Source organism: Triturus cristatus, chromosome 11 (assembly GCF_964204655.1).
Source record: "Triturus cristatus chromosome 11, aTriCri1.1, whole genome shotgun sequence".
Taxonomy (NCBI): Eukaryota; Metazoa; Chordata; class Amphibia; order Caudata; family Salamandridae; genus Triturus; species Triturus cristatus.
The window spans coordinates 1,115,692,160-1,115,715,278 of record NC_140594.1 but is presented as its reverse complement, the minus strand read 5'-3'; the positions used below and the strand labels follow the sequence as shown (position 1 = coordinate 1,115,715,278).

General features: G+C 42.4%; 1 protein-coding gene across 1 annotated transcript in view; it reads left to right on the top strand.

Annotated features, from left to right (window-relative positions):
• Positions 1–23,119, top strand: part of LOC146786131 (cytochrome P450 2J2-like) — a 110,774-nt gene that overhangs the window by 73,475 nt on the left and 14,180 nt on the right. The window contains exon 8 of the mRNA XM_085635635.1: positions 4,146–4,287. Coding sequence (XP_085491761.1) covers positions 4,146–4,287 — 142 coding nt within the window. The remainder of the gene's footprint in view (positions 1–4,145; positions 4,288–23,119) is intronic.

Genomic DNA, 23,119 nt, shown 5'->3' with positions numbered 1-23,119 from the left:
AAGGATGTTTTTGCTGAGGCAATGAAGTTTATCTTCCAGTTAAACATGTAATCTGGCATGGTATAAGAGTTATTGATGCCATAGAAAAATTGAGTATTTCACCGAAGTGTGAGGAAAAAACCACGACTAATACTGAGTGGAATAAAAGGTGATGTGAAGGAGGATGATGATGGACAGAGGATAACCTGTACAGTATGCACAGTGATACAGGAAAAGAAAAACATACAGCACAGTGGTGCAAATCAAAGGACGTTAAAATACCTATATACATTACCTTTTATACACCATACTGTATGATTAGCTAACACATATAATTACTGATGGCAGAATTACTCAACTTGAATTGCAGTTACTCGATAAATAAGAAGTATATCATTTTCTCTCAATGGTCTCTGATACATTCCTCATAAGGCACAGCAGATATTTCCTTTGAGGCTGTGCTACTGGTCAATTCTATTCTCTGTCAATCATTGATTCAGGACCTAAAATATTAACACTGGTTATATCTGTGAAATATATTTTGAGCTTTTTCAGGATTCTCATCCTAACTCTGGAGTGCAGCAGAATGGTGAGTTGCCATGGTGCTATTCCATCTTACAACCCAAGATATGCATATTTTGCTAAACCTAGTCGTGGCTCAGAATCAACAGGTCATTATTCTCAAAACTGATTATGAGCAGAATTTAATGTTTCCACCTTCTGTAATAAGCTTGTCAATTGAGAAAAGAGCCAACATAATTATGTCAGAATGTCTCTTTTTCATGCAGCCTCAATTCCATATTGCTACCTTTCCTCTTTGCTTGTCGCTGACTGGTTCACTTAAATTTCCATAAATGGATTGGCACAACATGGAGAAGACCTTTAGACCACTGTTTGCCTTTAATCAACCTAAAGAGTTGTTTTTGATCCACAACATAGTAATTATGCAAAACAAATCATGCCACCCCTTAAAGCATTTTGGTATGTCAAAATTTATTTTCTGCTCATGGTAATAAATAAACGGTACTCTCTTCTAAATCTATTTGTTATGCGACACCTCTGTATCAGCATGTTACTAAGAAGAAATCATAACACCATGGAATGTTTTAAATCCTACTCAAGAAACCTTTTATGTCTATTGATTAGTAGCATTATAAATTTGGTAATAGATATTATTTATATATTCTGAGATCTTTCCATTGAGAGCCCTATGCCTCATACTACAAGTCTAACGGTAGGGCACAACATTCTCTTGAGAACCTTCGGAATAAAATAAATCACTGATATAGTAGGATCATTGATCTTCACATATCTACATTCATCATCGCTGAGTATGCCTTCATTGCACTACTTCATTAAACTGTGAATGCAATTTAGTTTTAACATCTTTTAAAGGGTCATTCTAACAATGACATAGCAATTTAATCGCCCAATTGAAATCAAGGATTTCTATCATAATCTGAAAAGTTCAATAGCACTAAATTCCCTCATATCTCCCGTCCCTACTATGACAGATCTGTTGTCTTTCAAACAATAAATGTTTTCCAAATACTTATCACTTGTATTCAGTCTAGAATTATCAAATTACATGTGTTCTAATTCCTGTAAAAATATTTATGAAATGGATTAACTGAACATGTATTTGGCAGTTTGGGGATTAATGATTTCAATTTAAACCCTTGTCTGTATAGTGAGTATATTTAGAGCCTAAAGATTGTGCAACAATATCTTCTAGAGGTGCTTCCAACAACTTTCTTGTGTCATTTGTGTTGTACATTCCCTATGATTAATTATTTTCAGTTTTAATTTTTCCATTATTGAGATTGTAGGTGTTGTTATTCCTAAAAAGTTTTAAATTAAAGGTAAATGTAGAAGATAGATTGTGAATTAAAGAATCAGACATGCTGGAGTGGTGTGAAAGATACACCTTTATTAAGTATTGGACCTCTTTGAAAGTTAGGATTTTGTAAGGTAAATTAATTACTAAGTTCAAGTCTCAATTTAATTCTAGATCTTGTAATCATCCTTTTTGTCTTCATGAAAGAATCATTGAGACCTTCTAGAAAAATATGAGTCATTAAAATGACTATGGCATGTTGAGCCAGATGTAAATAAACAGGATTCACAAAAAGTGGTCTCAATTTGTGCACCAGGTTGTTTTAATGTTATGGTATTTTGCAACCTGACCTAGGTACTATTCAGTTGGTTTACAAAATACTGAATTGTAGTTGGTCACAATTTGACCTACCTCATAATTATTATTGAGCTAGGTCACAAAATGCTACGCTCTATAATTTGCTGCCATCACAGGGATGGTAGCCTACTGTTGTCAGCAGACCATCATGTCTGTGATTTCTTTCAAATAAAGCAAAGCTTTTTTTTTTAACACAGCTTGTTTTCCTTCACAAAAAATAGAATGTGTTTAAAAAAAAAAAGTTTGTACATTTATTTTTTAAGAGTCAGCAGTGGTCCCATACACCATTGCCTATTTCTAAAATCATTTTTGGTACAATTCACAAAGAGTGAGGACTCTTTAGGAGACCCCTTTCAATTTACAAATGGTTTATTCCCTCCTTTGAGGTGTTAGTAAAATATTAATGTTTTGCAACCACATTTCAGTCGCAAAACATTAATAAATATCATAAGGAATCGCTAGTTGGAAGAGATGAAACAGCAGATTTGTATGATTTGCCAAACCCATTTAACAATTCAGAAAAATATTTTAGACTCACGGTTTAATACATTTGAAAAACACTGAATCTTGTTGCACATCATGCAATTTATCGTATCATAGGATTTTCAACAAGAAAATCAATAAGCACACCAATTGTTATCATATGGATGATTATCAAGAACCTGGGAATACACACATTTTTCATGCCCTTTGGGTCTGGGTGTGCTCACTCTGCTCCCTTACATATTTTTGTAATTCATTTACAGGGCACAGGTACCAAGTCTCTCAGCCTTGTAACAGCTGCCAAAACATAATGTGCAGGTTATAATCAACCAATCAGGATTAACTAATCCCCTTTAAAATAGCAAATGAGAGCATATCTGTACACCAACTTTCGAGATATAGAATTATTTTTCAACCTTAATTTCTCTAAAACCACTGAACAGATTTACACCAAATCAAAAAAGCATAAAAGCATAATCTGTGGACCAAGATCCTGCTTCCCCCCTGTTAAGGGTATATATTTGCAGCTTCATATAAAAGTGTTAAGTGCTCAGGTGATCACAAAGTGAACGATAGAAAAGCACTGCAACAGACTCCATGATGCAATAGGCAATGGAACAAATGTGAATTCCAAGTTCGTTCAAATATTTGGGCCTTAAACCTTAGATACACAAACAGTTCATTAAAGTTTAGTTTCAATTGCCATAGTGTTTTACAACATTTCGACCCATGATCATTTAAGAGTCATCATAAGTGCAATGCAATTTTATGTGAAGCAATTACACATTCTTGAAAATAGGAGCATTTCATACAACTGGCATATAGGAAAATGTGATTGGATTGCCTGCAATAAAGCAATGAAATGCTCCCAAGAAATATGGGTCAGAAACTTTATTCAGGCACTCTTATTGAGCTGCAAGGAGTAAGGGACTGACCTCATAATTTACACCACAGGCAACTGATTAGCATGGACATATGTACAAATCCATTGAAATTATTTGTGGACATAACGTTTATCGAAGAATTGTTCAAGAAGAGGAATGGTAAATGTGCTGGGTGAGAAACAAGAACGTGTGGCTGAGCAACTTAAACACAAAATTGTTGCAGCTTTGTGTTTACCTCCAAGTCTGTTAGCACAATGTGTGGGTACTGCAGAATTAAGTGGCACTGTAGTAGTGCTATGTTGTCTCAGATTGTTTAAAAGGTATATGGCTACATGTGGCTTAAGAACATTAAACGCGGGGTAGTAACAATATCATACAATGGAGCAAGGCACACTAAAATTTCAGATGGCAGTGGAGATTTCTTTCCTTACCATTGTTGTATGGTACTGATTTCAGTTTAACAATGAATCAAACGCCATATATATTAAGAAGTTGTATGGGGTACTGGATGGTTACTAACATGGGATGGGCAGGAAGAATGCATTGCAACTTTCTCCAATCTGGCAATTACTCCAACTAAACTTGTTTTCTTTCTTTTCCCACAGGGTTCTCTCATCATAGCTAATCTTTCCTCCTCTCTGTATGATACCGACCACTGGGAGACACCCCGGCAGTTCAATCCTAGCCATTTCCTGAATAAGGAAGGAAACTTTTTTCAAAAGGATGCCTTCTTACCGTTCTCTGCAGGTATGCCTTATCAGGGTTTAGCTCAGTTAGTAGGTTAAGATTAAATAATGTCATGATCCTTCTCCTTGAACCATCCTGTGGTCTTACTACCCTTTCTTTAGGTCGATATGGGTTGTCCACTGATTTACCACTCTATCGATAGGAAACAACCAAAGGGTTGTCCATGACTAGTTTGATTGTTTTTTTCTAAACTAACACAAGCTTAAACTACAGCTTCCCCAGAATTAATGGCAGAAGCATGTGATACAAGTGACATCGTAAGACATCCTATTAATGAATATTACATATATTAATTCACAAAGAAAGTACAAATGGCTATTGAACTTGTCAGTGATTGTATTGATAGACAGGTTTACAATATGTGCTTTACCCAGCCTTAGGAGGTGAGATGCATGGGTTGGTGCTGACCTGTGAAATGGCAGGTTTGTTTCATGCTAAAGGTTGTGAGGTGCATATGGGGCATTTGAACATGCTAAGTAATTCCAGTTGCACCTTTAAAGTTTACGTTCACAACTCAGGGACAATCCCAATTTTGCACCCTAAATAACTTCATCACCCTATGTTTTATTTGCTCAGAAACATGAACACACTATTCAGAATGCAATCCTTTAACATCTACCTGTATGTGTCTACGTATCTATCTATGTATTCTCCTCAGCCAGATAGCTGCACTATATGAACATCTATAAACAAAGAGGCATACCACATGCAGATCTCTCCCTGGCATTCATACAGAGGTATAATCACCCAAAAAACACTTTCATTCCCACTCCCCCTTAACGGTCAAGTACATATAACATATTAAATAAGCTCACTCCTGCACTGTTGAGCAGCCCTGGAGGACGAGGTGGCAGTCCATATTAAAAAGTAAACTCACTCACCTTACCAAAGAACAGAGAATTAAATAGACATCCCAGGCCATGCCTAAGGACTGTGGAGGATAACTCATGCCCCTAACTCCACCCTGCCAGATGACAGCAGGCTGCATTTCAAATGAAAACAAATTGGTATATTTAAAAGCAATCTCAGACTTCATGGGGTAGGTTGATTTCCAACCTATTAGAAATTGCTATTTGGAAATAAAAAGGTTCAGACATGAGAGCCAGAAATAATCGCCAACAGGAAATCGGTATTCCTAATGTTAGTACATCTGGTCCATAGTCCTTTGTTCTGTGTAAATTGCGCTACTACCATACATTCCTACAACAATATGTCTGTACAATGCAGTACGTGACTGAAACAGCCAAGCATGGTCTGGTAGGCCACATGATCTATTGATGCTGGTCTAGAGTGGAGCAATTAGGTGACAACGTTAATTTATTGTTTGCTGTATTTTACACAGTACTGAAATAATAGCAGAAAATTTGAGTGCTGATTTGAGAAGTTTGGGAAAATAATGTGGTCTAATTAATCCCAGTAAAGCAATAACTATCCTAAATGAAATTAGAATATGGAAAATCGACTTTGCTGCCCGAACATGCTCTCCATATTTATAGTAAAGAGGCCTGTAACACAGGTGATTTTGGATGCAAAATATATAAGGAACAGGAAGTAGAGAATGAAAAATTCCCAGAGAAGAAGATTCTATCCCAGTTGAAGAGGTTGGATAAACTAGCACTGGTTAAGAAGTGCAGCAGGCCACCTCTTGTCACTGAGGGCTAGGATCCCTTACCAGGGAAATGCATGGTTGAGATTCTGGAGCTCGCTCTTGACAGACTTACAAACTTGTATGTTGGTGGCCTCCAAGACCAAACATTGTGTACTAGAGGCAGATGGACAGTGAAAAAGGTCACCTGGGTCTGGTTTTGAGTTTAGTGGACATCAAACACTGCCACAAACTTGGTGGACTACCATGTCTGCCAAACTGGTGGTACGCCCCCTCTAGTCCAAATCGGACAGGCCATCCTACTTCAATCAGTGATGTACCCACTGGCTATGCCAGTGGAAAACGTGCATTGACAACCTGACAGAGATGGGGAATAGGTGTATGTATTTAAATTTGTAGAGCGCACTGCAACCCTACGGGCATCCTGGCGCTAAAGACAGAGTGAAGGAGGAAAAACGGAGGGGAGGCTAAGAATTAGGCTCTGGGGAACAACCAGGTTTTCAGCTGTCTGCGGAAAAGGGTCAGATCCTGTATCAGTCGTAACTCAACAGGAAGGCTATTCCATAAACGTGCAGCCGCAGAGCTGAAAGCACGGCCACCCAAGGTGGCTCTCATTGTTTTGGGAATCAAGGCCAACCTAGCTGAAAAGGAGCGCAACATGCGCGTAGGTGTATACCATCTAAAAAGATGTTGCAGTGGTAAAGGGCCAAAGCCATGAAGAGCCTTAAAGGCTACACACAGAGATTTAAACAAAATTCTCTGATGCACGGGCAACCAATGTAGTTCGGACAAGGCCCTAGTGCTGGAGGAGAAACGCGGTCTAAGAAGAGCAAGTTTTGCGGCAGCTGCCTGGATCCGTTGAAGTCTCTGAATAAGATATGCAGGGGAGGCAAGCAGCAGGGCATTGCAGTAGTCCAGGCGACTGAGAATAGTACATCGGACCACGGTACCTCGAACATGAGAAGGAAGAAGGGGCAAAATCCTACGTAAACCTCTCATGATCAGATAGCAGCTTGAAACTATCTTATTGACATGTGACTCCAGACTTAGCTTCTCATTAAGGCAGACCCCCAAATTACGAACAGTCTTTACTGGAACCAGAGGGGTATCCAAAGGGAGAGGCCAAAAATTGGAAGGCAGGGTAAAAGGCACCCTCCCCACTGAGCAATGTAGAATCTCAGTTTTAGAACCGTTAAACTGCAGATCATTGTTCCTCAGCCAAGTCGTCATCTCCATCATGCAATTGTGGAAGGTGGATAAAGAATCCACCTGATCATCCCCATCCAAGGAGATGATCAATTGCGTATCATCGGCATAGTTGACTGCAGAGATGTTACAGGACTTAATGGTCTGCACCAAAGGGCGCATGTAAACATTGAACAGAATGGGGCTAATAGAAGAGCCCTGTGGAACCCCCTGTTTGTTTGGCAAGAAGTCCGACTGGAAAGGAGGCAGAAAAACCGCCTGCCGTCTATCTGAGAGGTAGGAGCGAAGCCATTTAAGGGCCAAGCCTGTGACTCCTATCTCCTCGAGCCGATGTAGGAGAATGCTGTGGCTGACCGTATCGAATGCGGCGGACAAGTCAAGCAATATCAAAGTTGCCGAGTGACCCTGTGTGTAAGTACATGAGATAAGGCTGACGGTCTGATTTACTTTTTCACCCCATCAGGACTGCCAGAAAAAGCCCATAGGACCAGAAAAGAAAAAAATAATAATAACATCCAACAAGTGGGAGAAAACTTCAAGCATAGCAGGGCTTTTTCATCTTTTTGTTTTATAAAAACAAATGTCTGCTTTGAGATTTTATTTTTGGAAAAAAAATGTTTCCAGTTGAAACATGGCTGACACGTCGCAAACTTTGAATGTCTTCAAAGGAGCCACCATTGCAGTGCCTCGTCAAGATCTCTGCCAGGTAGGTGGAGATCTCCAAATATGGTGGGGAGGTGGTCTGCGAGGGCAATGGAGGTTATCACCACTGATGCCCTCCAAACTCTAAATAATGAAGCTTGTCTCCTTTAGTAGAAACAAGTCAAGTAGGTAGAGACTGGAGAGCAGGCCTCTGCTGCTCCCTAGCTGAATGCTGGTCACCATATACACAAACAAGAAATACACATATATCAATAACAAAAATATTGCTGTTAAAATGTCTAAAATTCCATAACGCTGTTAAAAAAATATGCAACCAAATATTGTTAAAATATTAAATATACTCAAAAGGACAATAACTTTGAAAAAACACCTGGTCTACAATAACATCATTAAATTAAATAAAAAATAAACTATTTAAATTTAAACTAATAAATACCAGAAATTTTAACCAAGCACAAATTTAAAAAAATATATATTCTAATAATCAACTGAGCCCAAAATAATATAAAAAAATGATATTTAAAGCCCAAATTACAAAACAAGTTAAATTAATATTCAATGATTTTAAGTAATTACACTTACAGAAACAATCTACATTGTTAAACTAACATAAATACGTAAAACATTAACTGAAACATATAATATTAAATTATACACACTGAATACCCTTAGTACACATAAATATATGGTACAGTTGAACATAAACCTTGATTGAAGTCCATCAAATAGGGTACAAACCTCCAAAAGAATTCAAATTAAACACAGAGTAACCAATAGAACTCTTAAACTAATTAAATAAACACCATAGAAAGGAGCAAAAAAATAATCAAAACGTAGCAAAAAACACCACCCGAGAAAAAAATCGACACTCTGACGAACTCTACATTGAAATAATTCTGAGAGGTACCCTGCAGAAAACAGACCCTCTACAACTAAAAGTAAGTAACCAAACTCTTTGGTTAATTCTGAACTTAACATAGGCCACTAAAATAAATATTTTTCATTATATCTCCAAACTTAAGTACTATTACAAGTTTACAAACAAGAACGCCATCCTTTTCTCCAAAACCAGCAACTTTCAAGACAACAAAATCGAGAAAGAGACTGAAATTGTAAGTAAGGGCCCGATTACGAGTTTGCCTGTCTTATAGCCAGACTGCCAATGTGGCAGTCTTAAGAATACCACTGGGTCGGCAGTCTTCCACCCACCATATTACAATGTTCCCACTGGGACTGTGGTCCCTTGGCGGCGGTATCCAAGCGGAGTGACGTTTTGCTGCTTTAAAGATAGGTAAGTACAACATGTGTATATCTGAAACATACATATATGGTGTTTATGTGTTGCATTGTATATGTAGGCGATGTGTAGTGGGTGTTGCATGTTAAATATAAGGAACTGTTACCATGCACTATATAGAAGAAGAGATGGTGAAGCCTACCTTTGAATGTGGCAACAACGGGGTTGCAGAGCGTTGTGATCTGATGACAGTAGAACAAGAGGGCCCTGGGCAATGGTGTGCAACACAGATTCTGAAGTTGGACTCCCCAAAATTCGTTTTTACCCCTTTTTTGCAGCTTTTCTGCTGACTTTTGCATAGCGGTGTCCCCGCAAGAACAGCTTGGCAGAAAGACTGATCTTAATCTGGACAGCAGTAAGCCTCCAATAACCTGCCTCTGGCTTTCCTGTTGTCGATGCGGTAGCCGGAGTCTCAGCGGTGGTGGAAGTCCATCGGCTGGTTTGTAGCTGAGTTCCTGCCAGTAGCGTAATTGGGCGACCAGACTGCCAAGGCAGTGGGTGGGAAGACCGCCCGAAAGGCATTGGTTGTGCCCTTTGTTCCTACCGTGCAATCACATCCTAAATCTAATGAAATGTATAATACATCAAAACACTTCAGCATTAGGAACAAATGAATAAACACCCCTGAAAACAGGTAACCATTGTTTTAAATGTAAAAGTAGAACAAACCATCTCTATTCAACAGAAACAAAGCGCCACCTGACCCAAATCTCATCTAGACAGGGCAAGTAGAAAAAAAACAAGTTAAAAGGACAGCAGACATGTAAGTATCAACTATATAAACAGTGGAAATGACTTTAAACTATGAATTCTAAATTGCATACTAATTTTAGACGTGAAGAAATAAATATATAATTTTATGATTTGCTGATACAATATCAGCAATCGCCACTTACATCAACTCTCAGAAAGGTGAAAAATGATTACTGTACATCAAATTCACAAACAGCGAGGAGAGCAAAAGCACTGAAAATATACACTTATAATGTACTAAACACTAATATTTGGTATGGTAGGGCTACAACTAGAAATTATATGTAATTTAATGTAAGGGAGTACAGCCACCACACCAAATATACCAGAGATAGAAGTATGACATATTTTGTAAGACCTGAGAACTCCCAGGGACACACAGTAAGTATCTTAAAAGATATACTCTCTTCAGTTCTTGATCACACCACAGGGGAAATGCCATGAGTGTCCAATTTTAAAATAGTAATAGCCATTCCTGGAAATCTAACTACTGCACATACTGAAGAACCCTTCTGCCTGTATGATAGTAAAAAATAATGATAAGTGAATAATAATATATGCAACAGAAATTAACCTCCTCAGACTATTCCAAATCCAAATATGGATGATGAATGGCACTTTTAAATTGTTCCTTCCCCAATCACACAGATATACATGATACATGGTGAATATCATAACAGTAAAATGCCCCGAATTTACGCTCTGCTTACAAACAAGCAAAGTGATATATACTATGAAATATGAAGCAAAATTAAAATAAAGACTAACAATTGCCATTCCCAAGAAATCATAATAGACTTCAAGCAAGCACTGATACAAACAGTTTTAAAAGTCTGCCCACACACAGCCATACAAAGTTGCTCTTACTATTAAGTCGAAACATTTGAAGACTCAAAAATTCTGCACTAAGGGCCTTATTAAGAGTACAATGGTCCTCAGCACTGCCATACTCAAGGTGACAATTCGACCACTGACACTACTGCAGGTCCACCCACCATATTCTGAGTGTGGTGTCGGACCGCCAAGAGACTGCCCGCTCCGCCATGATCAAGGATCCTGCTTCACGAGGGGTCTAAAACTGGCCCCAATATGTCAATGCCAGCACCGCCGAGCATATTACGATTTGGCTTTCCACTGCATGGTGGTGAGCCCGCCATGAAAAGGGTGGTGGAGAAGCAACTAAGGTGGCCCTTAAAGGCCCTTCTGAGCCTTGAGGTGCATGTGGGGGTGGCACATGTTATGCCCCCCTGTAATTGTACCCCCATTCCTGCACACACCATGGAGGAACGTGCTGCAGGTGCTGTCACTGCTGTGGTTTTCTGTTAAGGCTCTCATATGAACCTTACCCTGCCGCCGCCGTGAGACCACCTCAGCAACGCTCACCCAACCTAGATTACATTCAGAATTGGGTGGGAGGGTGTATGACGGGCTTGGTGGTCCTCCTGTTGGAGCAGCGGTGGTGGGCCAACAGGAGGACTGACAAACTCGTAATAAGGCCCTAAGAGTTGAACACGCAACAAACAGTCTATCTGCTTGCATATTTAGAAATAAATTGTCCTAGCATATATACCATTCACTGAAGTAGCTAACCACTACAAACTCTGTACTGAATCTCACTACTACAAAACTCATGAGCAAAAACGAAGTCCTCTAGTGAACTATTTTGAAGACTTGGGTTGGCAGACTGCACCATTCTGACCACAGGCACCAATCCAAGTTCCAAATACCTTTGTGAAATGTGTATGGCAGCCCAAGAAGCCTAAACAAATAATGCAATATAAGGATGGCACAGCGCCTTCCAAGCCACAATAAGCCAAAGACATCTTTCTCTATACCAATTCTTAGAAATCCTTAAAGAACAAAGCTACCAAGAACTAAGAACAGAGCAATATTTAACAAACATTAAATCTACAATATCATAACAGACCAAAGAAATGTTTTAAAAATTCAACAATGCAAAGTTAAACATTTATAAATAACAAAGGCCGCTGCTACCTCGATTTTTTTTTAAATTAATTGTATTATTCATTATACAACAGCATTCATAATTAAGCAGTACACAATATAAGTGATAAATTATAATAATTTAAAATAAAATACATTTACAAAATAAAACACAGTAGCACATTTTTTCTATTTGCAAAGCATATAAAAATAACTTACAAATATATACAATACAAATTTTTTTCTTAAATGACTGTACTATATAAAACAACACCCAGAACAAATATTGCCCTTTCAAAATATAAATCAATTTACAGGCCTGGATCTGGGTCCCTAATACTTCTTTTATCCACCATAAACAATTCTACAAAAATAGAGAAAAAGTAACCCAGAAATGAAATAATCAAACATCAATCCACAAAATTAATCCAGGATCCTTGGAACTCATAAAATAAGCCTTGAAAATGTAAATGAAAACTGCATGTAGAAAACTGAAAAATAAAACTTTATTAAAAATTGATATTTTTTGGAATGTAACTAAAATATTTTTCTTTAAAAAAAACTCATCTTTAAACAAGGAAAGGCTCCCACTCAAATAAAAAAAACCTGCAAAAAATGCAGCAAACCCATCCTCACATAACAGATACCCAAAAACAGAACAAACTACAAAATAGTTTTACAAGCTATTCTTACATTAGAAAAATTGATAACTAAAGCAAGTACACTACACATACTACACTATGGTACATTTCACTTAACTACGTAACTAATGAGCACAGCTATGACAAAACTACACTGCTACAAAAAACAATTCATTATTCCACACTAACTACCCCTACCCAAATGCTTCCTGCACACAAAACCTGAAATATTACCTTACAAGTACCCTTCCTTTATTCATAGTGTAGCAGCAGGTAACCACGCGGACAGGAACCCAAATTGCCTAATAATTATGTTAGTTCACTAACAATCTAACTACCAATATAAAAGAAAGACTATGTTATAATAGAAGTGAATGGAAACATTAAAATGATTGATAAAAATATACACGTGTGTTGAAAAAGTATTGAAAAAAAATCAAGAAATGTTTAACAATGTTATAAACATAGTACAATTATTTCTAAAATACATACACATTAGTACTATAAACACCTTATAAAATACTAATACTACTAAATAACATATATTATTTAAAATTATACAATATTACAAAAACCTTTACTTTCATATTTTCAATTACAAATATATGTGGAAAACAAATTATAAACTGAACCAAAGAACATGTAACAATGTGAACTATATATGTATGTGTGACATTACCAACTACATTCTAAAATGTATTAACATTAAAAATGAAATATGTAAAATGTAATGTACAACAAATGTAGTGAAAGATTGTTTTTACCTTATTGTTAGCAGCGGCGGATCGTGACATTTCAAAGTGGTAGGCTATAAAAGTTGGGGATGAGTTTAACATTGTAAACAAGGGAAGCGAGCAAGCTCAACCAGCATAAGGGGTGTTCAGAGGATTTTCCTTCCAAGAAACTCTTTAAAACCAAATAGTGGCAAATAGTGCTTTTTAAAACAAATATGTTCAATGGTCTTTATTTCATGTAGGATCACCTTGAAATATGTAATTTCAGAATTGGTTTGGGAAAAGAACCAATAGCAGTGAACCAATAATAAACCAAACATAAGAATTTTCAAGAGCGCAAATACCGAACTCACTTATTATGCTGTAATTTTGCTTCATGTAATAAGATTCCAGACCACATATAAATTACACAGGACAACTATCGCGGGGGAATTAATGTTTCTAAATAGGTGAATGTTTGTAACTTAGGGCCTCATTACGATGGCTGAAAGATGACCACCGAAAGGGATTTCCATCCACCACATAACAATGGCATTTTGACGGGTGGTGGTCAGAAACACTAAACACCACGGTCCCGACAGGCAGTCTGTATCCACCTGAATATTGGACTTCCCTGGAATCCCAGAATTGCAGCAGTGCCTACCAGGCACCGCCTTAGGAATTACAATATCCCTTTCCGCCAGTCATTCTGTGGCGGTCAACCCGCAACAAAACAGCAGGCAGAAACAGATTTGGGCGCCTGTAACTGTGGGGGGCACCTATGGTGTTCCCCTACATATCCCTATACCTATACCACATGGTGTCTGCCACGTAGTGCAGGGATATGTGTGGGCTGTCATGCTTTGGCTTGCGGCGGGTGCTGCAGAGTACAGCACTCGCCACAATGCAAAACATCCCAATGGCCCCCTGAATGTTTAAAAACTCACTTTTATTAACTGCCTCTCAATGCAGAAATGTAATATAATATATGAAAGTTAAATTCTTGTGCATGTTCAGAAAAAGCACTAATTTTGACAGGGACTTTACCAGATGTTTAAGTGTGTTGCATGATTCACATTGCAGATATTTTCTAAGCTTGTCTCATACATGGGATCTTATGGCCAAGCCAAACCCAGGGCTAAGCTCTACCCTCCTGGGAATTTGTTCATCTCCAGGTTTGCCAACCTCTTACTTCTAATTTAAAACAAAATGCCTGGCCAGCCAGTTATGGGTACTGAGACATAAGGAGATGTGTGATGTGCTCTGGATCTTACAGTTTTGCTGGTGGGGAACCATAGATTAGACTCTGTCTTCTGATACTACAGACCACACATGGCCCAGCAGCCTCTATCTTCACCTACAATAGATCACACGACTGATACGGAGATGGATTAGCAGCAGTGAGATTCCAAAAATGTTGTTATAATGCAATTAATGTGCATTACCATATAGGGCTTGCTGCCACTGTTTGTTTTACATTAGTAGATAAAATATACAGGTCAGATTACATGGCGCCAATGTAGACCAGGGCAGTTGTCCATTTATCTCAATCACCATTGGTGCAAAAGTAACATTGGCTCCAAACAGTATAAAAACATGAATCTTGTACCACTCCATCAGTGGAAATGTGATGTTTGTGCCATTCGGGTAGTTCAATGCTGTTTGGTTCACATGCTGTTTGGTTCACATTTGTAGTTCTGAAACTTCTACATAACACATTCTTGTCACACATATTATTCCCAGAGGCCACATTGTTTGTTGCTAACTTTTTGTGAAAGATGAAATTTGAGAATGTGACCTGCAGATTAAATACCTCTCACAGCAGCACACAGCACACAGCATAACTCTCTGAACTGTTCTACATTCGAACGTGGAAATGATATGTCAGTTGTTCCACAGGTGCAGCAAGAGTGCCAGGAGTGCTAGTGCAATCAAAGAAATAGCCCTCTCCCAATTTAGGTAGTAAAATAGAACTATAATTGAGGTGCAGAGGTTCCTAAAAATCCTGGGCCCTTGTCCTACTGTCATTTTTATCTGAAAGAAGTTAACATGTGTTATTCATATCCTACCTCAAAGTGTCTATTTGGGTGCAGTCAGGTCATTGGGGTGGGTACCATTTTCGCACCAAAGATGAATGAAGGACAGCATACACTGCAAACCACAAAAAAAAAGTAAAGGTTAGGAACCACAACATCCACAATGAACTCCACTTTAAAATGCAAGCCCTTAGAAAAGGAGGATTGAGTGTCACAGCTAAGCATTAACAAATACAATTCCTCGAAATGTACCACATTATTCCTACTTTGTGATTATCACAGTGAGGGGAGGAGGGTGGTGTGTGTGCATGCCAGAGAGGGGGGGATTGAGATGTAATTGATTCATCCTAAAAGTGATCAACCTAAAGCTAAGGCGGTGGATTAACATAAATTAATGCCCCAGAGTCTGGAATCATAGATGTTCACAATTTTTAGCCTGAGTGTGGACATTGTGGGCAGCAGCCATCTGCTGATCTTCAGACAAACCTACTTTGGTGTTGATTTATTAGAAATACCATCAGCATTAGCATTAGACAATTAATTAGGCAGGCCACTGCTCAAACTATCAAGCACTTCACATTTGGAGTAATCGTGCCTCAAGCTCATAGCAGAGGGACTTCAAACATTAGTGGGTTTTAATTTAATCATTTGTATAAGATGTCTAACTACTTACCTTCTAACAATTGCACTTCACTAGAGAACACACTTCAGTAATCCTGTCCAAAGTGCTTTACATTAGGGTTGAGCAATAAACAAATATAGTATTTTGATAAAGTAAGTTATTTTGATAGTTCAACAACAGACTAAGAGCCTGATTATGACTTTGACGGACTGGAAATGGGCCACCACACCAGCGCCACGATCCCAAACCACCAAAGTTGACCGCCTCCTGCCAGATTATGATTTTCTTCATTGTCTGGCGAGCGGTCAGTGCTATGGTCCCATAGTGGTGCCTATTGAAAAGGCACAGCAAAGGGAGCGCCTAGGGCCCTTCCTGCCGGCATAGACTGTGAAGTCAATGCTGTGCAGTAAAAGGGGTACATTCAGACAGAGGGACACAACATGTGCCCCGTTGCATGCATCAACATGCACAGGGGCAACAGGTACCCTGTAGGGCCCCCTTTATTTCCCCACTGCCAGGCTTTTCATGATGGGCCCACTGCCATAAAAAGGCTGGTTTGGGGAAACTCATAATATGCTTGGTGGAACCACAGGGGCACTGCCAAGCAAATTGCTTCCCCGGACCACCGCAAGACCACCAGTTATCGCGGTACCCTGGTGGTTGCAGTGGTCCCCTGGAGGTCCGACTGCCATACTCGTAATACAGCTGTTGGACCGTTAATGCGGTGCTCCCTAACTGCTCTTGCACCTCCACTCCGAGTTTGACAGTCCTGTGGACCGCCAAACTTGTTATCGGGCACTAAGAGTTTGGGAAGGGAGACTGTATGATTCTAAGTCCCACAGTACAGTAGTCAAATAAACATCGCAGACCAGTGCAAAAATTAAACATTACAGACCAGTCCAGCATGTATCTATTGATTTTAGACCATGCTTCTGTTGTTCAGGTAAAACAAAAGAAATAATGCATCTGCTGCACATCATTGCTTTTGTCATAATCCCATTAACAGGTGGACTACAATTTCATTTGAGTAATTTCCAATAAACATGAATGGAGCCACTGTCAGAAGTTCTCTCCAGATGAATCTTGTTTTCCTTTGTTACTGTGGTTTAAGTAAGGAGAATTATAGACATCACACTACCGCCCTCGAAATGTGATGGCAGCGGGAGTGTAGCTGTCTTAGCAGACACTTTTATTGTTTCATGTATTATTCTTCATAATTCATAGCCTGGTAGCATCAAAATTTGTGGCTGGGCCTGAATAAACGAGGCAGGACTGGAGTGCCTCTAGGGCAAGGCGACCGATCCAACCCCACCCAGGTGCACTAAAACAGAATGACAAGCAGCAGGACACTACTTCTCTCTTCCACTCCCGTGTACGAAATGCTGTTACTGGCACCGGTATCGAAGAAGGGCAGAGAGCAAGGGACAAAAAAATGGGCAATGACTGAATGACTTCAAAATAAAGCCACAAAGTGATTGGTCATGTCCTTTGTGAACCTCCCGGCACTGTGCTGACTTGTGTGCATCTCCTAAGCCAATTCAGATACTGCACCCTTCCTGTTTACAGGACTTTGAACGCTCTTTTGAGAGGAGGCAGAAGGAGAAAGCACATACCTTGGGGCCCGCTAGCAGCGCCCATCCACACCTACGCTGTCAGCTTCGCTGCCTCTGTCCTGCCATCTACGGCACCGCAGGACTACACCTCCCAGCCTCCCGAGCGCCACTGGGGCACTTCCGCCCGCCGTCGTGCCAGGAGGCGCTGAAAAGCGCGAGGCTCCCTCGGCGGAGCGGGGGACTTTGAACGCTCTTTTGAGAGGAGGCAGAAAGAGAAAGCACATACCTTGGGGCCCGCTAGCAGCGCCCATCCACACCTACGCTGTCAGCTTCGCTGCCTCCGTCCTGCCATCTACGGCACCGCAGGACTACACCTCCCAGCCTCCCGAGCGCCACTGGGGCACTTCCGCCCGCCGTCGCGCCAGGAGGCGCTGAAAAGCGCGAGGCTCCCTCGGCGGAGCGGGGGACTTTGAACGCTCTTTTGAGAGGAGGCAGAAGGAGAAAGCACATACCTTGGGGCCCGCTAGCAGCGCCCATCCACACCTACGCTGTCAGCTTCGCTGCCTCCGTCCTGCCATCTACGGCACCGCAGGACTACACCTCCCAGCCTCCCAAGCGCCACTGGGGCACTTCCGCCCGCCGTCGCACCAGGAGGCGCTGAAAAGCGCGAGGCTCCCTCGGCGGAGCGGGGGACTTTGAACGCTCTTTTGAGAGGAGGCAGAAGGAGAAAGCACATACCTTGGGGCCCGCTAGCAGCGCCCATCCACACCTACGCTGTCAGCTTCGCTGCCTCCGTCCTGCCATCTACGGCACCGCAGGACTACACCTCCCAGCCTCCCGAGCGCCACTGGGGCACTTCCGCCCGCCGTCGTGCCAGGAGGCACTGAAAAGCGCGAGGCTCCCTCCGCGTCGCGCGACGTGCGTGGGAGAAGCCCGGGACAAGGGCGGGACCGTCTGTGGCCGTCAGAGGCCGAAGGAGGCTGGGCTGGGCCTCCCCCCTGACAATTGTTATGTTATCAGTTAGACCACATTCTCCATTATAACCAGCCACCTATTTTTACTGTTAGGGGGTTTTGACTGAATTTACGGCCTGGTCCCGCACTAGCAATGTCAACTCGCTCAGGCAAAAGCTTAAGGGGGAGTGGGGGGGGTACGGTTGGTACTATGGACCAGTTTATTACCCGTGTGGCCAATGTTATTGAGAAAGAAATCTTTATGGCTGAGCGGCGGCTATCTCGCGGCCCACCTGGTGATAGACGATCATCGATGGGCCCGATAGCCTTGATACCCTCCCCGGAGCGAACATTGGTTCCACTTTTCCCTGTCCCCTCTCCCCCGGATCACCCTCGGGTGGCTGCCCTTAGAGCCAATATAGAAGGGCTGGAAAATTTGACGGCTGCGGCACTTAATGCCCAAAACCATGTGGCCCCAGACCTAGTAGTAACCAAGTCAGCCACCCCTATCCTGCCTCCGGTCAATCCTACTACCCACCCAATGGTGCCCCCCCCCCCCCGGCGGCTATCATGGTGCAGGCAGAAATCTATCCAGCCCCCTTCAACAGGAAAAGACTCGCCACCCCACGGAAAAGTAGACTGTCTAAAGACCGTAAGAGACAGAGGCGGGTGGGTGTCAGGATTGGTGGTTCTAACAATGCAGTAGGGTGGGATTCTAGCTCATTACAGGGAGAGAAGGGCGAGGTCCCAACTGAGGGGCTAGCGAATAGCGTTCCCAATGAACAGTGTGGTGGCAGTGCAGTGACTCTTTCCCCAGATTCTCTCCTAATTGCAAATATGGAGAGAATAATGAAATCTCTACTCCTTCCAGTATTAGACAAAATTAGAGGGCTAACTGAGCGGGTGGATAAAATGGAGCAGGCAACCCTAGACAACTTTTTTTCCCTAAAATCATTTATAAAATTGCAGCTAAGAACGAGGGATGTCGGACTAGGGGGGGAACCTGACAGTAGGGCGACGTCTATAGTTCACCATAGCACAGCCACTATAGCAGACAGTTTACCAGTTGCACTTGGGGCGACTGACCGTAACTCGTACCCTACTGCGTTGGCTGCAGGTATTCCCAGCAACCCTGGCCACCCTGCATCTAAGCCTGTAGAGAAACCGAACTCCTTTAAGGCCACTAATAATATCCCAGGCAAAAATATGGCATGCTCCTAAGCCCCGGCTATTCCTGGCGAGGCAAATGTCACTACTATAGCCATCTCTCCAGTAGCCCATAGTGCACCCGAGATTTCAATATCCAATCTAGCTGAAACTGTAAAGGCCCACGTGATGCAGCCAGGTGAGGGATTTAACGTGGGAAGGATCACACTGTAAATCTCCCCCCTGATTGTCAGCCTTATGTGGCTGTGTTGACTGGGGTGCCCGTGCTTAGCCCGGGCAAACGCGAGTCATACACTGAATTGTTCAATAAGACTCTATTTTGGCTCAAAAAGAATAGACCTTTGCCCGAATTTTGGGAGGGCCGGATTATCCACGTACGAAGAGTTGGCTGGATTGGCACTAGGAAAAAAACAATAAGTGGGGATTGCATCATAGTGAACTTTGAAGACCCAAGGATTGTTAGCTATGTATGCAGAGGACCTACGAAGGAGTATAGCCCAACAGGTAGCGGGGGCTCAATTGGCATTTGCGACCTCAGTTATTTCAACCCCCCAAACCCGACTGTGAGGCCAGCCGGAACCTGTATGTGGGAGGGTTGGGATGGCAGACAGACTCGAGATAGCCTCTCCCAATTTAGTCTATTTAATAATACCCCTTGCCAGCCGCATGGTCGATTCTGGCAAGGCTATTGACAGGCAATTTGTCGATCACGGGAGCCGCATATTGAAGCTTCCGGGGAGATGCAAATTGACAGCTTACCCTCTGGAGAGCACCTGGTGAGGTCAACCACTAGTACCCTTTCCCCTTTAATCAATCTTAGGGGGCACCCACAGGTGGCGACTCAGCTCAGCAGGGAGCCGCCTGATGGGGGCATTCAAACCCTACATGCTATGGTACTACCCGCCGGCGAAATGGATACTGCCATTGTCAATACCCCTATTATTAGGGCACTAGCATCGGGGCAGGGAGGGGACCGCAGTACGTCCCTGAAGGTAGCTAGTTGGAACATAGCGGGTCTAGCTCGGAATATAGGCATTCCTGATTGGAATGCGTTTATAGAACCGTTTGGGATCTGTTTGTTCCAAGAAACCTGGTGCCTGGAACCACAGCATAAATTGGGCTACACCACCTACTTTGTACCAGCTGTACGTTCGAACGAAGGGAAGGGGCGCCCTTCGGGAGGATTGATAACCTGGGTAAGCATCTCCCTGCGGTACTCCATCAAATGCACAGCTACCAACTCACCGGACCTTCAGAGATTATCTGTGAGAGGCCCGTGTGGAGGAGGAGTGCTTGAAATTTTTAATATCTATGTTAGAGGCACTAGGGGTGGTCTATCCACTCTCTCCCTAACCGGCATTGACGAGGAACTCAGGAACTGTGGTCCAGATTCCCTCGTCATACTCGCCAGGGACTTTAATTGTACATTTGAACCCCTTGCTGCGGATGATGTACTGGGCATCAGCGACGACGATGCAAGGAGAGGCATCCCGCCGTTGCAAATCACTCCAATTAGAAGATGGACCCAAAATGTAATAGACCTTAATGCCCTCTGTTTGGAGCATGGCCTTAGAGAAACCAATGGTAGATCCAATTCAGATCAAATGGGGGCCCATACGTTCAACAGAATTGGCCATTCCTCAAGGATTGACTATATTCTGCTGAACTTTTGTCTGTGGGCTCACCTGGTGGATATGGAGGTCCTGCCATCTACTGACAGTGACCATAATCTCTTATCCCTGTCTTTGTCCCCTCTGTGGAAGGGTATCTCTCCACCCTCAACACCACATGTGTGGAAATCATCACATGAAGTGTGCCCCTCCAACTGTGGCAGGCGCCTGAAATGGAAGAGTATCATTGGTAATGAGGGAAAGATGCTGGAGGTACAATCAATAATGGCTAATATCATACCTCGCCTAGATTCCCCTTCCATCAGTGCGCAGGAGGTATCCGTAGTGTTTGCCCAAACCACAAAGGCAGTAGGTAAGCTATTTGTAGCCAATAATGCTGGAAAAGGGGATATTAAGAGAGGTGGAAGGAAAGGCACTGCTGGGTGGTTCTCATCTGCATGTCGCACGGCCAAAAGAGAATTAATAAAGGCAGTGAAATCTAAAAATGGAGCCCTGGTTTGCGCCACAAGGGGCAATTATAGGAGGGCTATAGCAAAGGCAAAGGTAGATTGGGAGGACCAGTTCTGGTGTGACCTGAAGACCGCTAGCCTAAGGAAGGACGCCAAGGGCTTTTGGGACCTACTTAGAACTAGGGATAAACCCATGGACACAATGATTACATGCAACGTACCGGAGTGTGCGTGGTTTGACCACTTCTCTCAGCTCTACTCAATGGTCCTGGATGAGGGGGAAAGTCCAGTCTAATGACGAGCTTCCGTTTACATCTAAGGAAGTGGTGGGGGCGATCAAATGTCTTGTCCCCAATAAAGCAGCAGGTCCGGATGGCATACCAGGACACTTGCTACGCATTAATCCGGAAGAGTGGGGAAAACTTATCTCCGCCCTATTGAATTCCAGCTTTGATGGGGCAACTTTCCCGACCTCATGGAAGGGTGCTGAGGTCGTCCCAATCTTCAAGAAAGGATGTCGGAATGACCCAGCCAACTACCGCCCAATAAGCCTCTTAGACACCTCTCAAAAGGTGGCTGGTAAAGTGGTTTTGGCCAGGGTACTACAGTGGGTTGAGGAAAAGGGTATTCTTTCAGACTTTCATGCTGGCTTTAGATCGGGCATGGGGACGATAGAGCAATCTTTTCGGCTCATGATGTTATATTGGAAGGTGGTTGTACTAGGCAAAGGCAGTCTGTATCTTGCTTTTATAGACTTGCGGACTGGTCCCCCGCGGCCAACTTTGGAGTGTGCTTGACGAACAGGGCATTCCATCTTACTTACTAAGCATGTTGATAAAACTCCATGCTGACAATTTTGCACAGATCAGGTGGGGTAATCAGGGGCAAAAAACAGCACGTATACCCGTAAATAGAGGGGTACGCCAGGGATGTGTCCTAGCCCCCACCCTGTTCTCTCTGTATGTTAATGGAGTGGTGGAGCACCTGCTACAACATCCTGCAGATGCACCATCCCTGGCTGGCAGAAGAATACCTACCCTTCTATTTGCAGATGATACCCTCCTGATCTCTAAAACCCCGGTGGGTCTACAGAGCCTACTATCCACCTTTAAGTCTTTCTGTGATGCTAGGGGGTTAGTCATCAACACAGCGAAGACTAAGTATCTGGTCCTCAACCCTCCGAAAAAGTTGGCCAAACCGCCAACCCTAGATTCCGTTTCCCTCGAGAGGGTCTCAGAGTTCGACTACCTCGGTATTCGTCTCTGTGACTCCATGAGCTGGAAATGCCATCACCAAAAGATGTTGCTGACCCACAAGAGGGTGGTGGGTGCCCTTCTTAAGGAACAACGTTCCTCAACCCTTAAACCCATTGCTCCTGTATTAGACATATACAGGGCAAGGGGAGTTAGTGCTGCTCTCTATGGGGCCGAACTCTGGGGGGTATATAATGTGGACCACCTATCCTGTTCAGAAAGCAAATTCCATAAAGATTTAATGGGGCTCCCTTATCGCACCCCAACCCTCCCACTGCTCCTAGATATGGGTACTCGGCCGATCAGTGATCTGGCTAGGCTCCGTCCTCTCCTCCTATGGTCGAG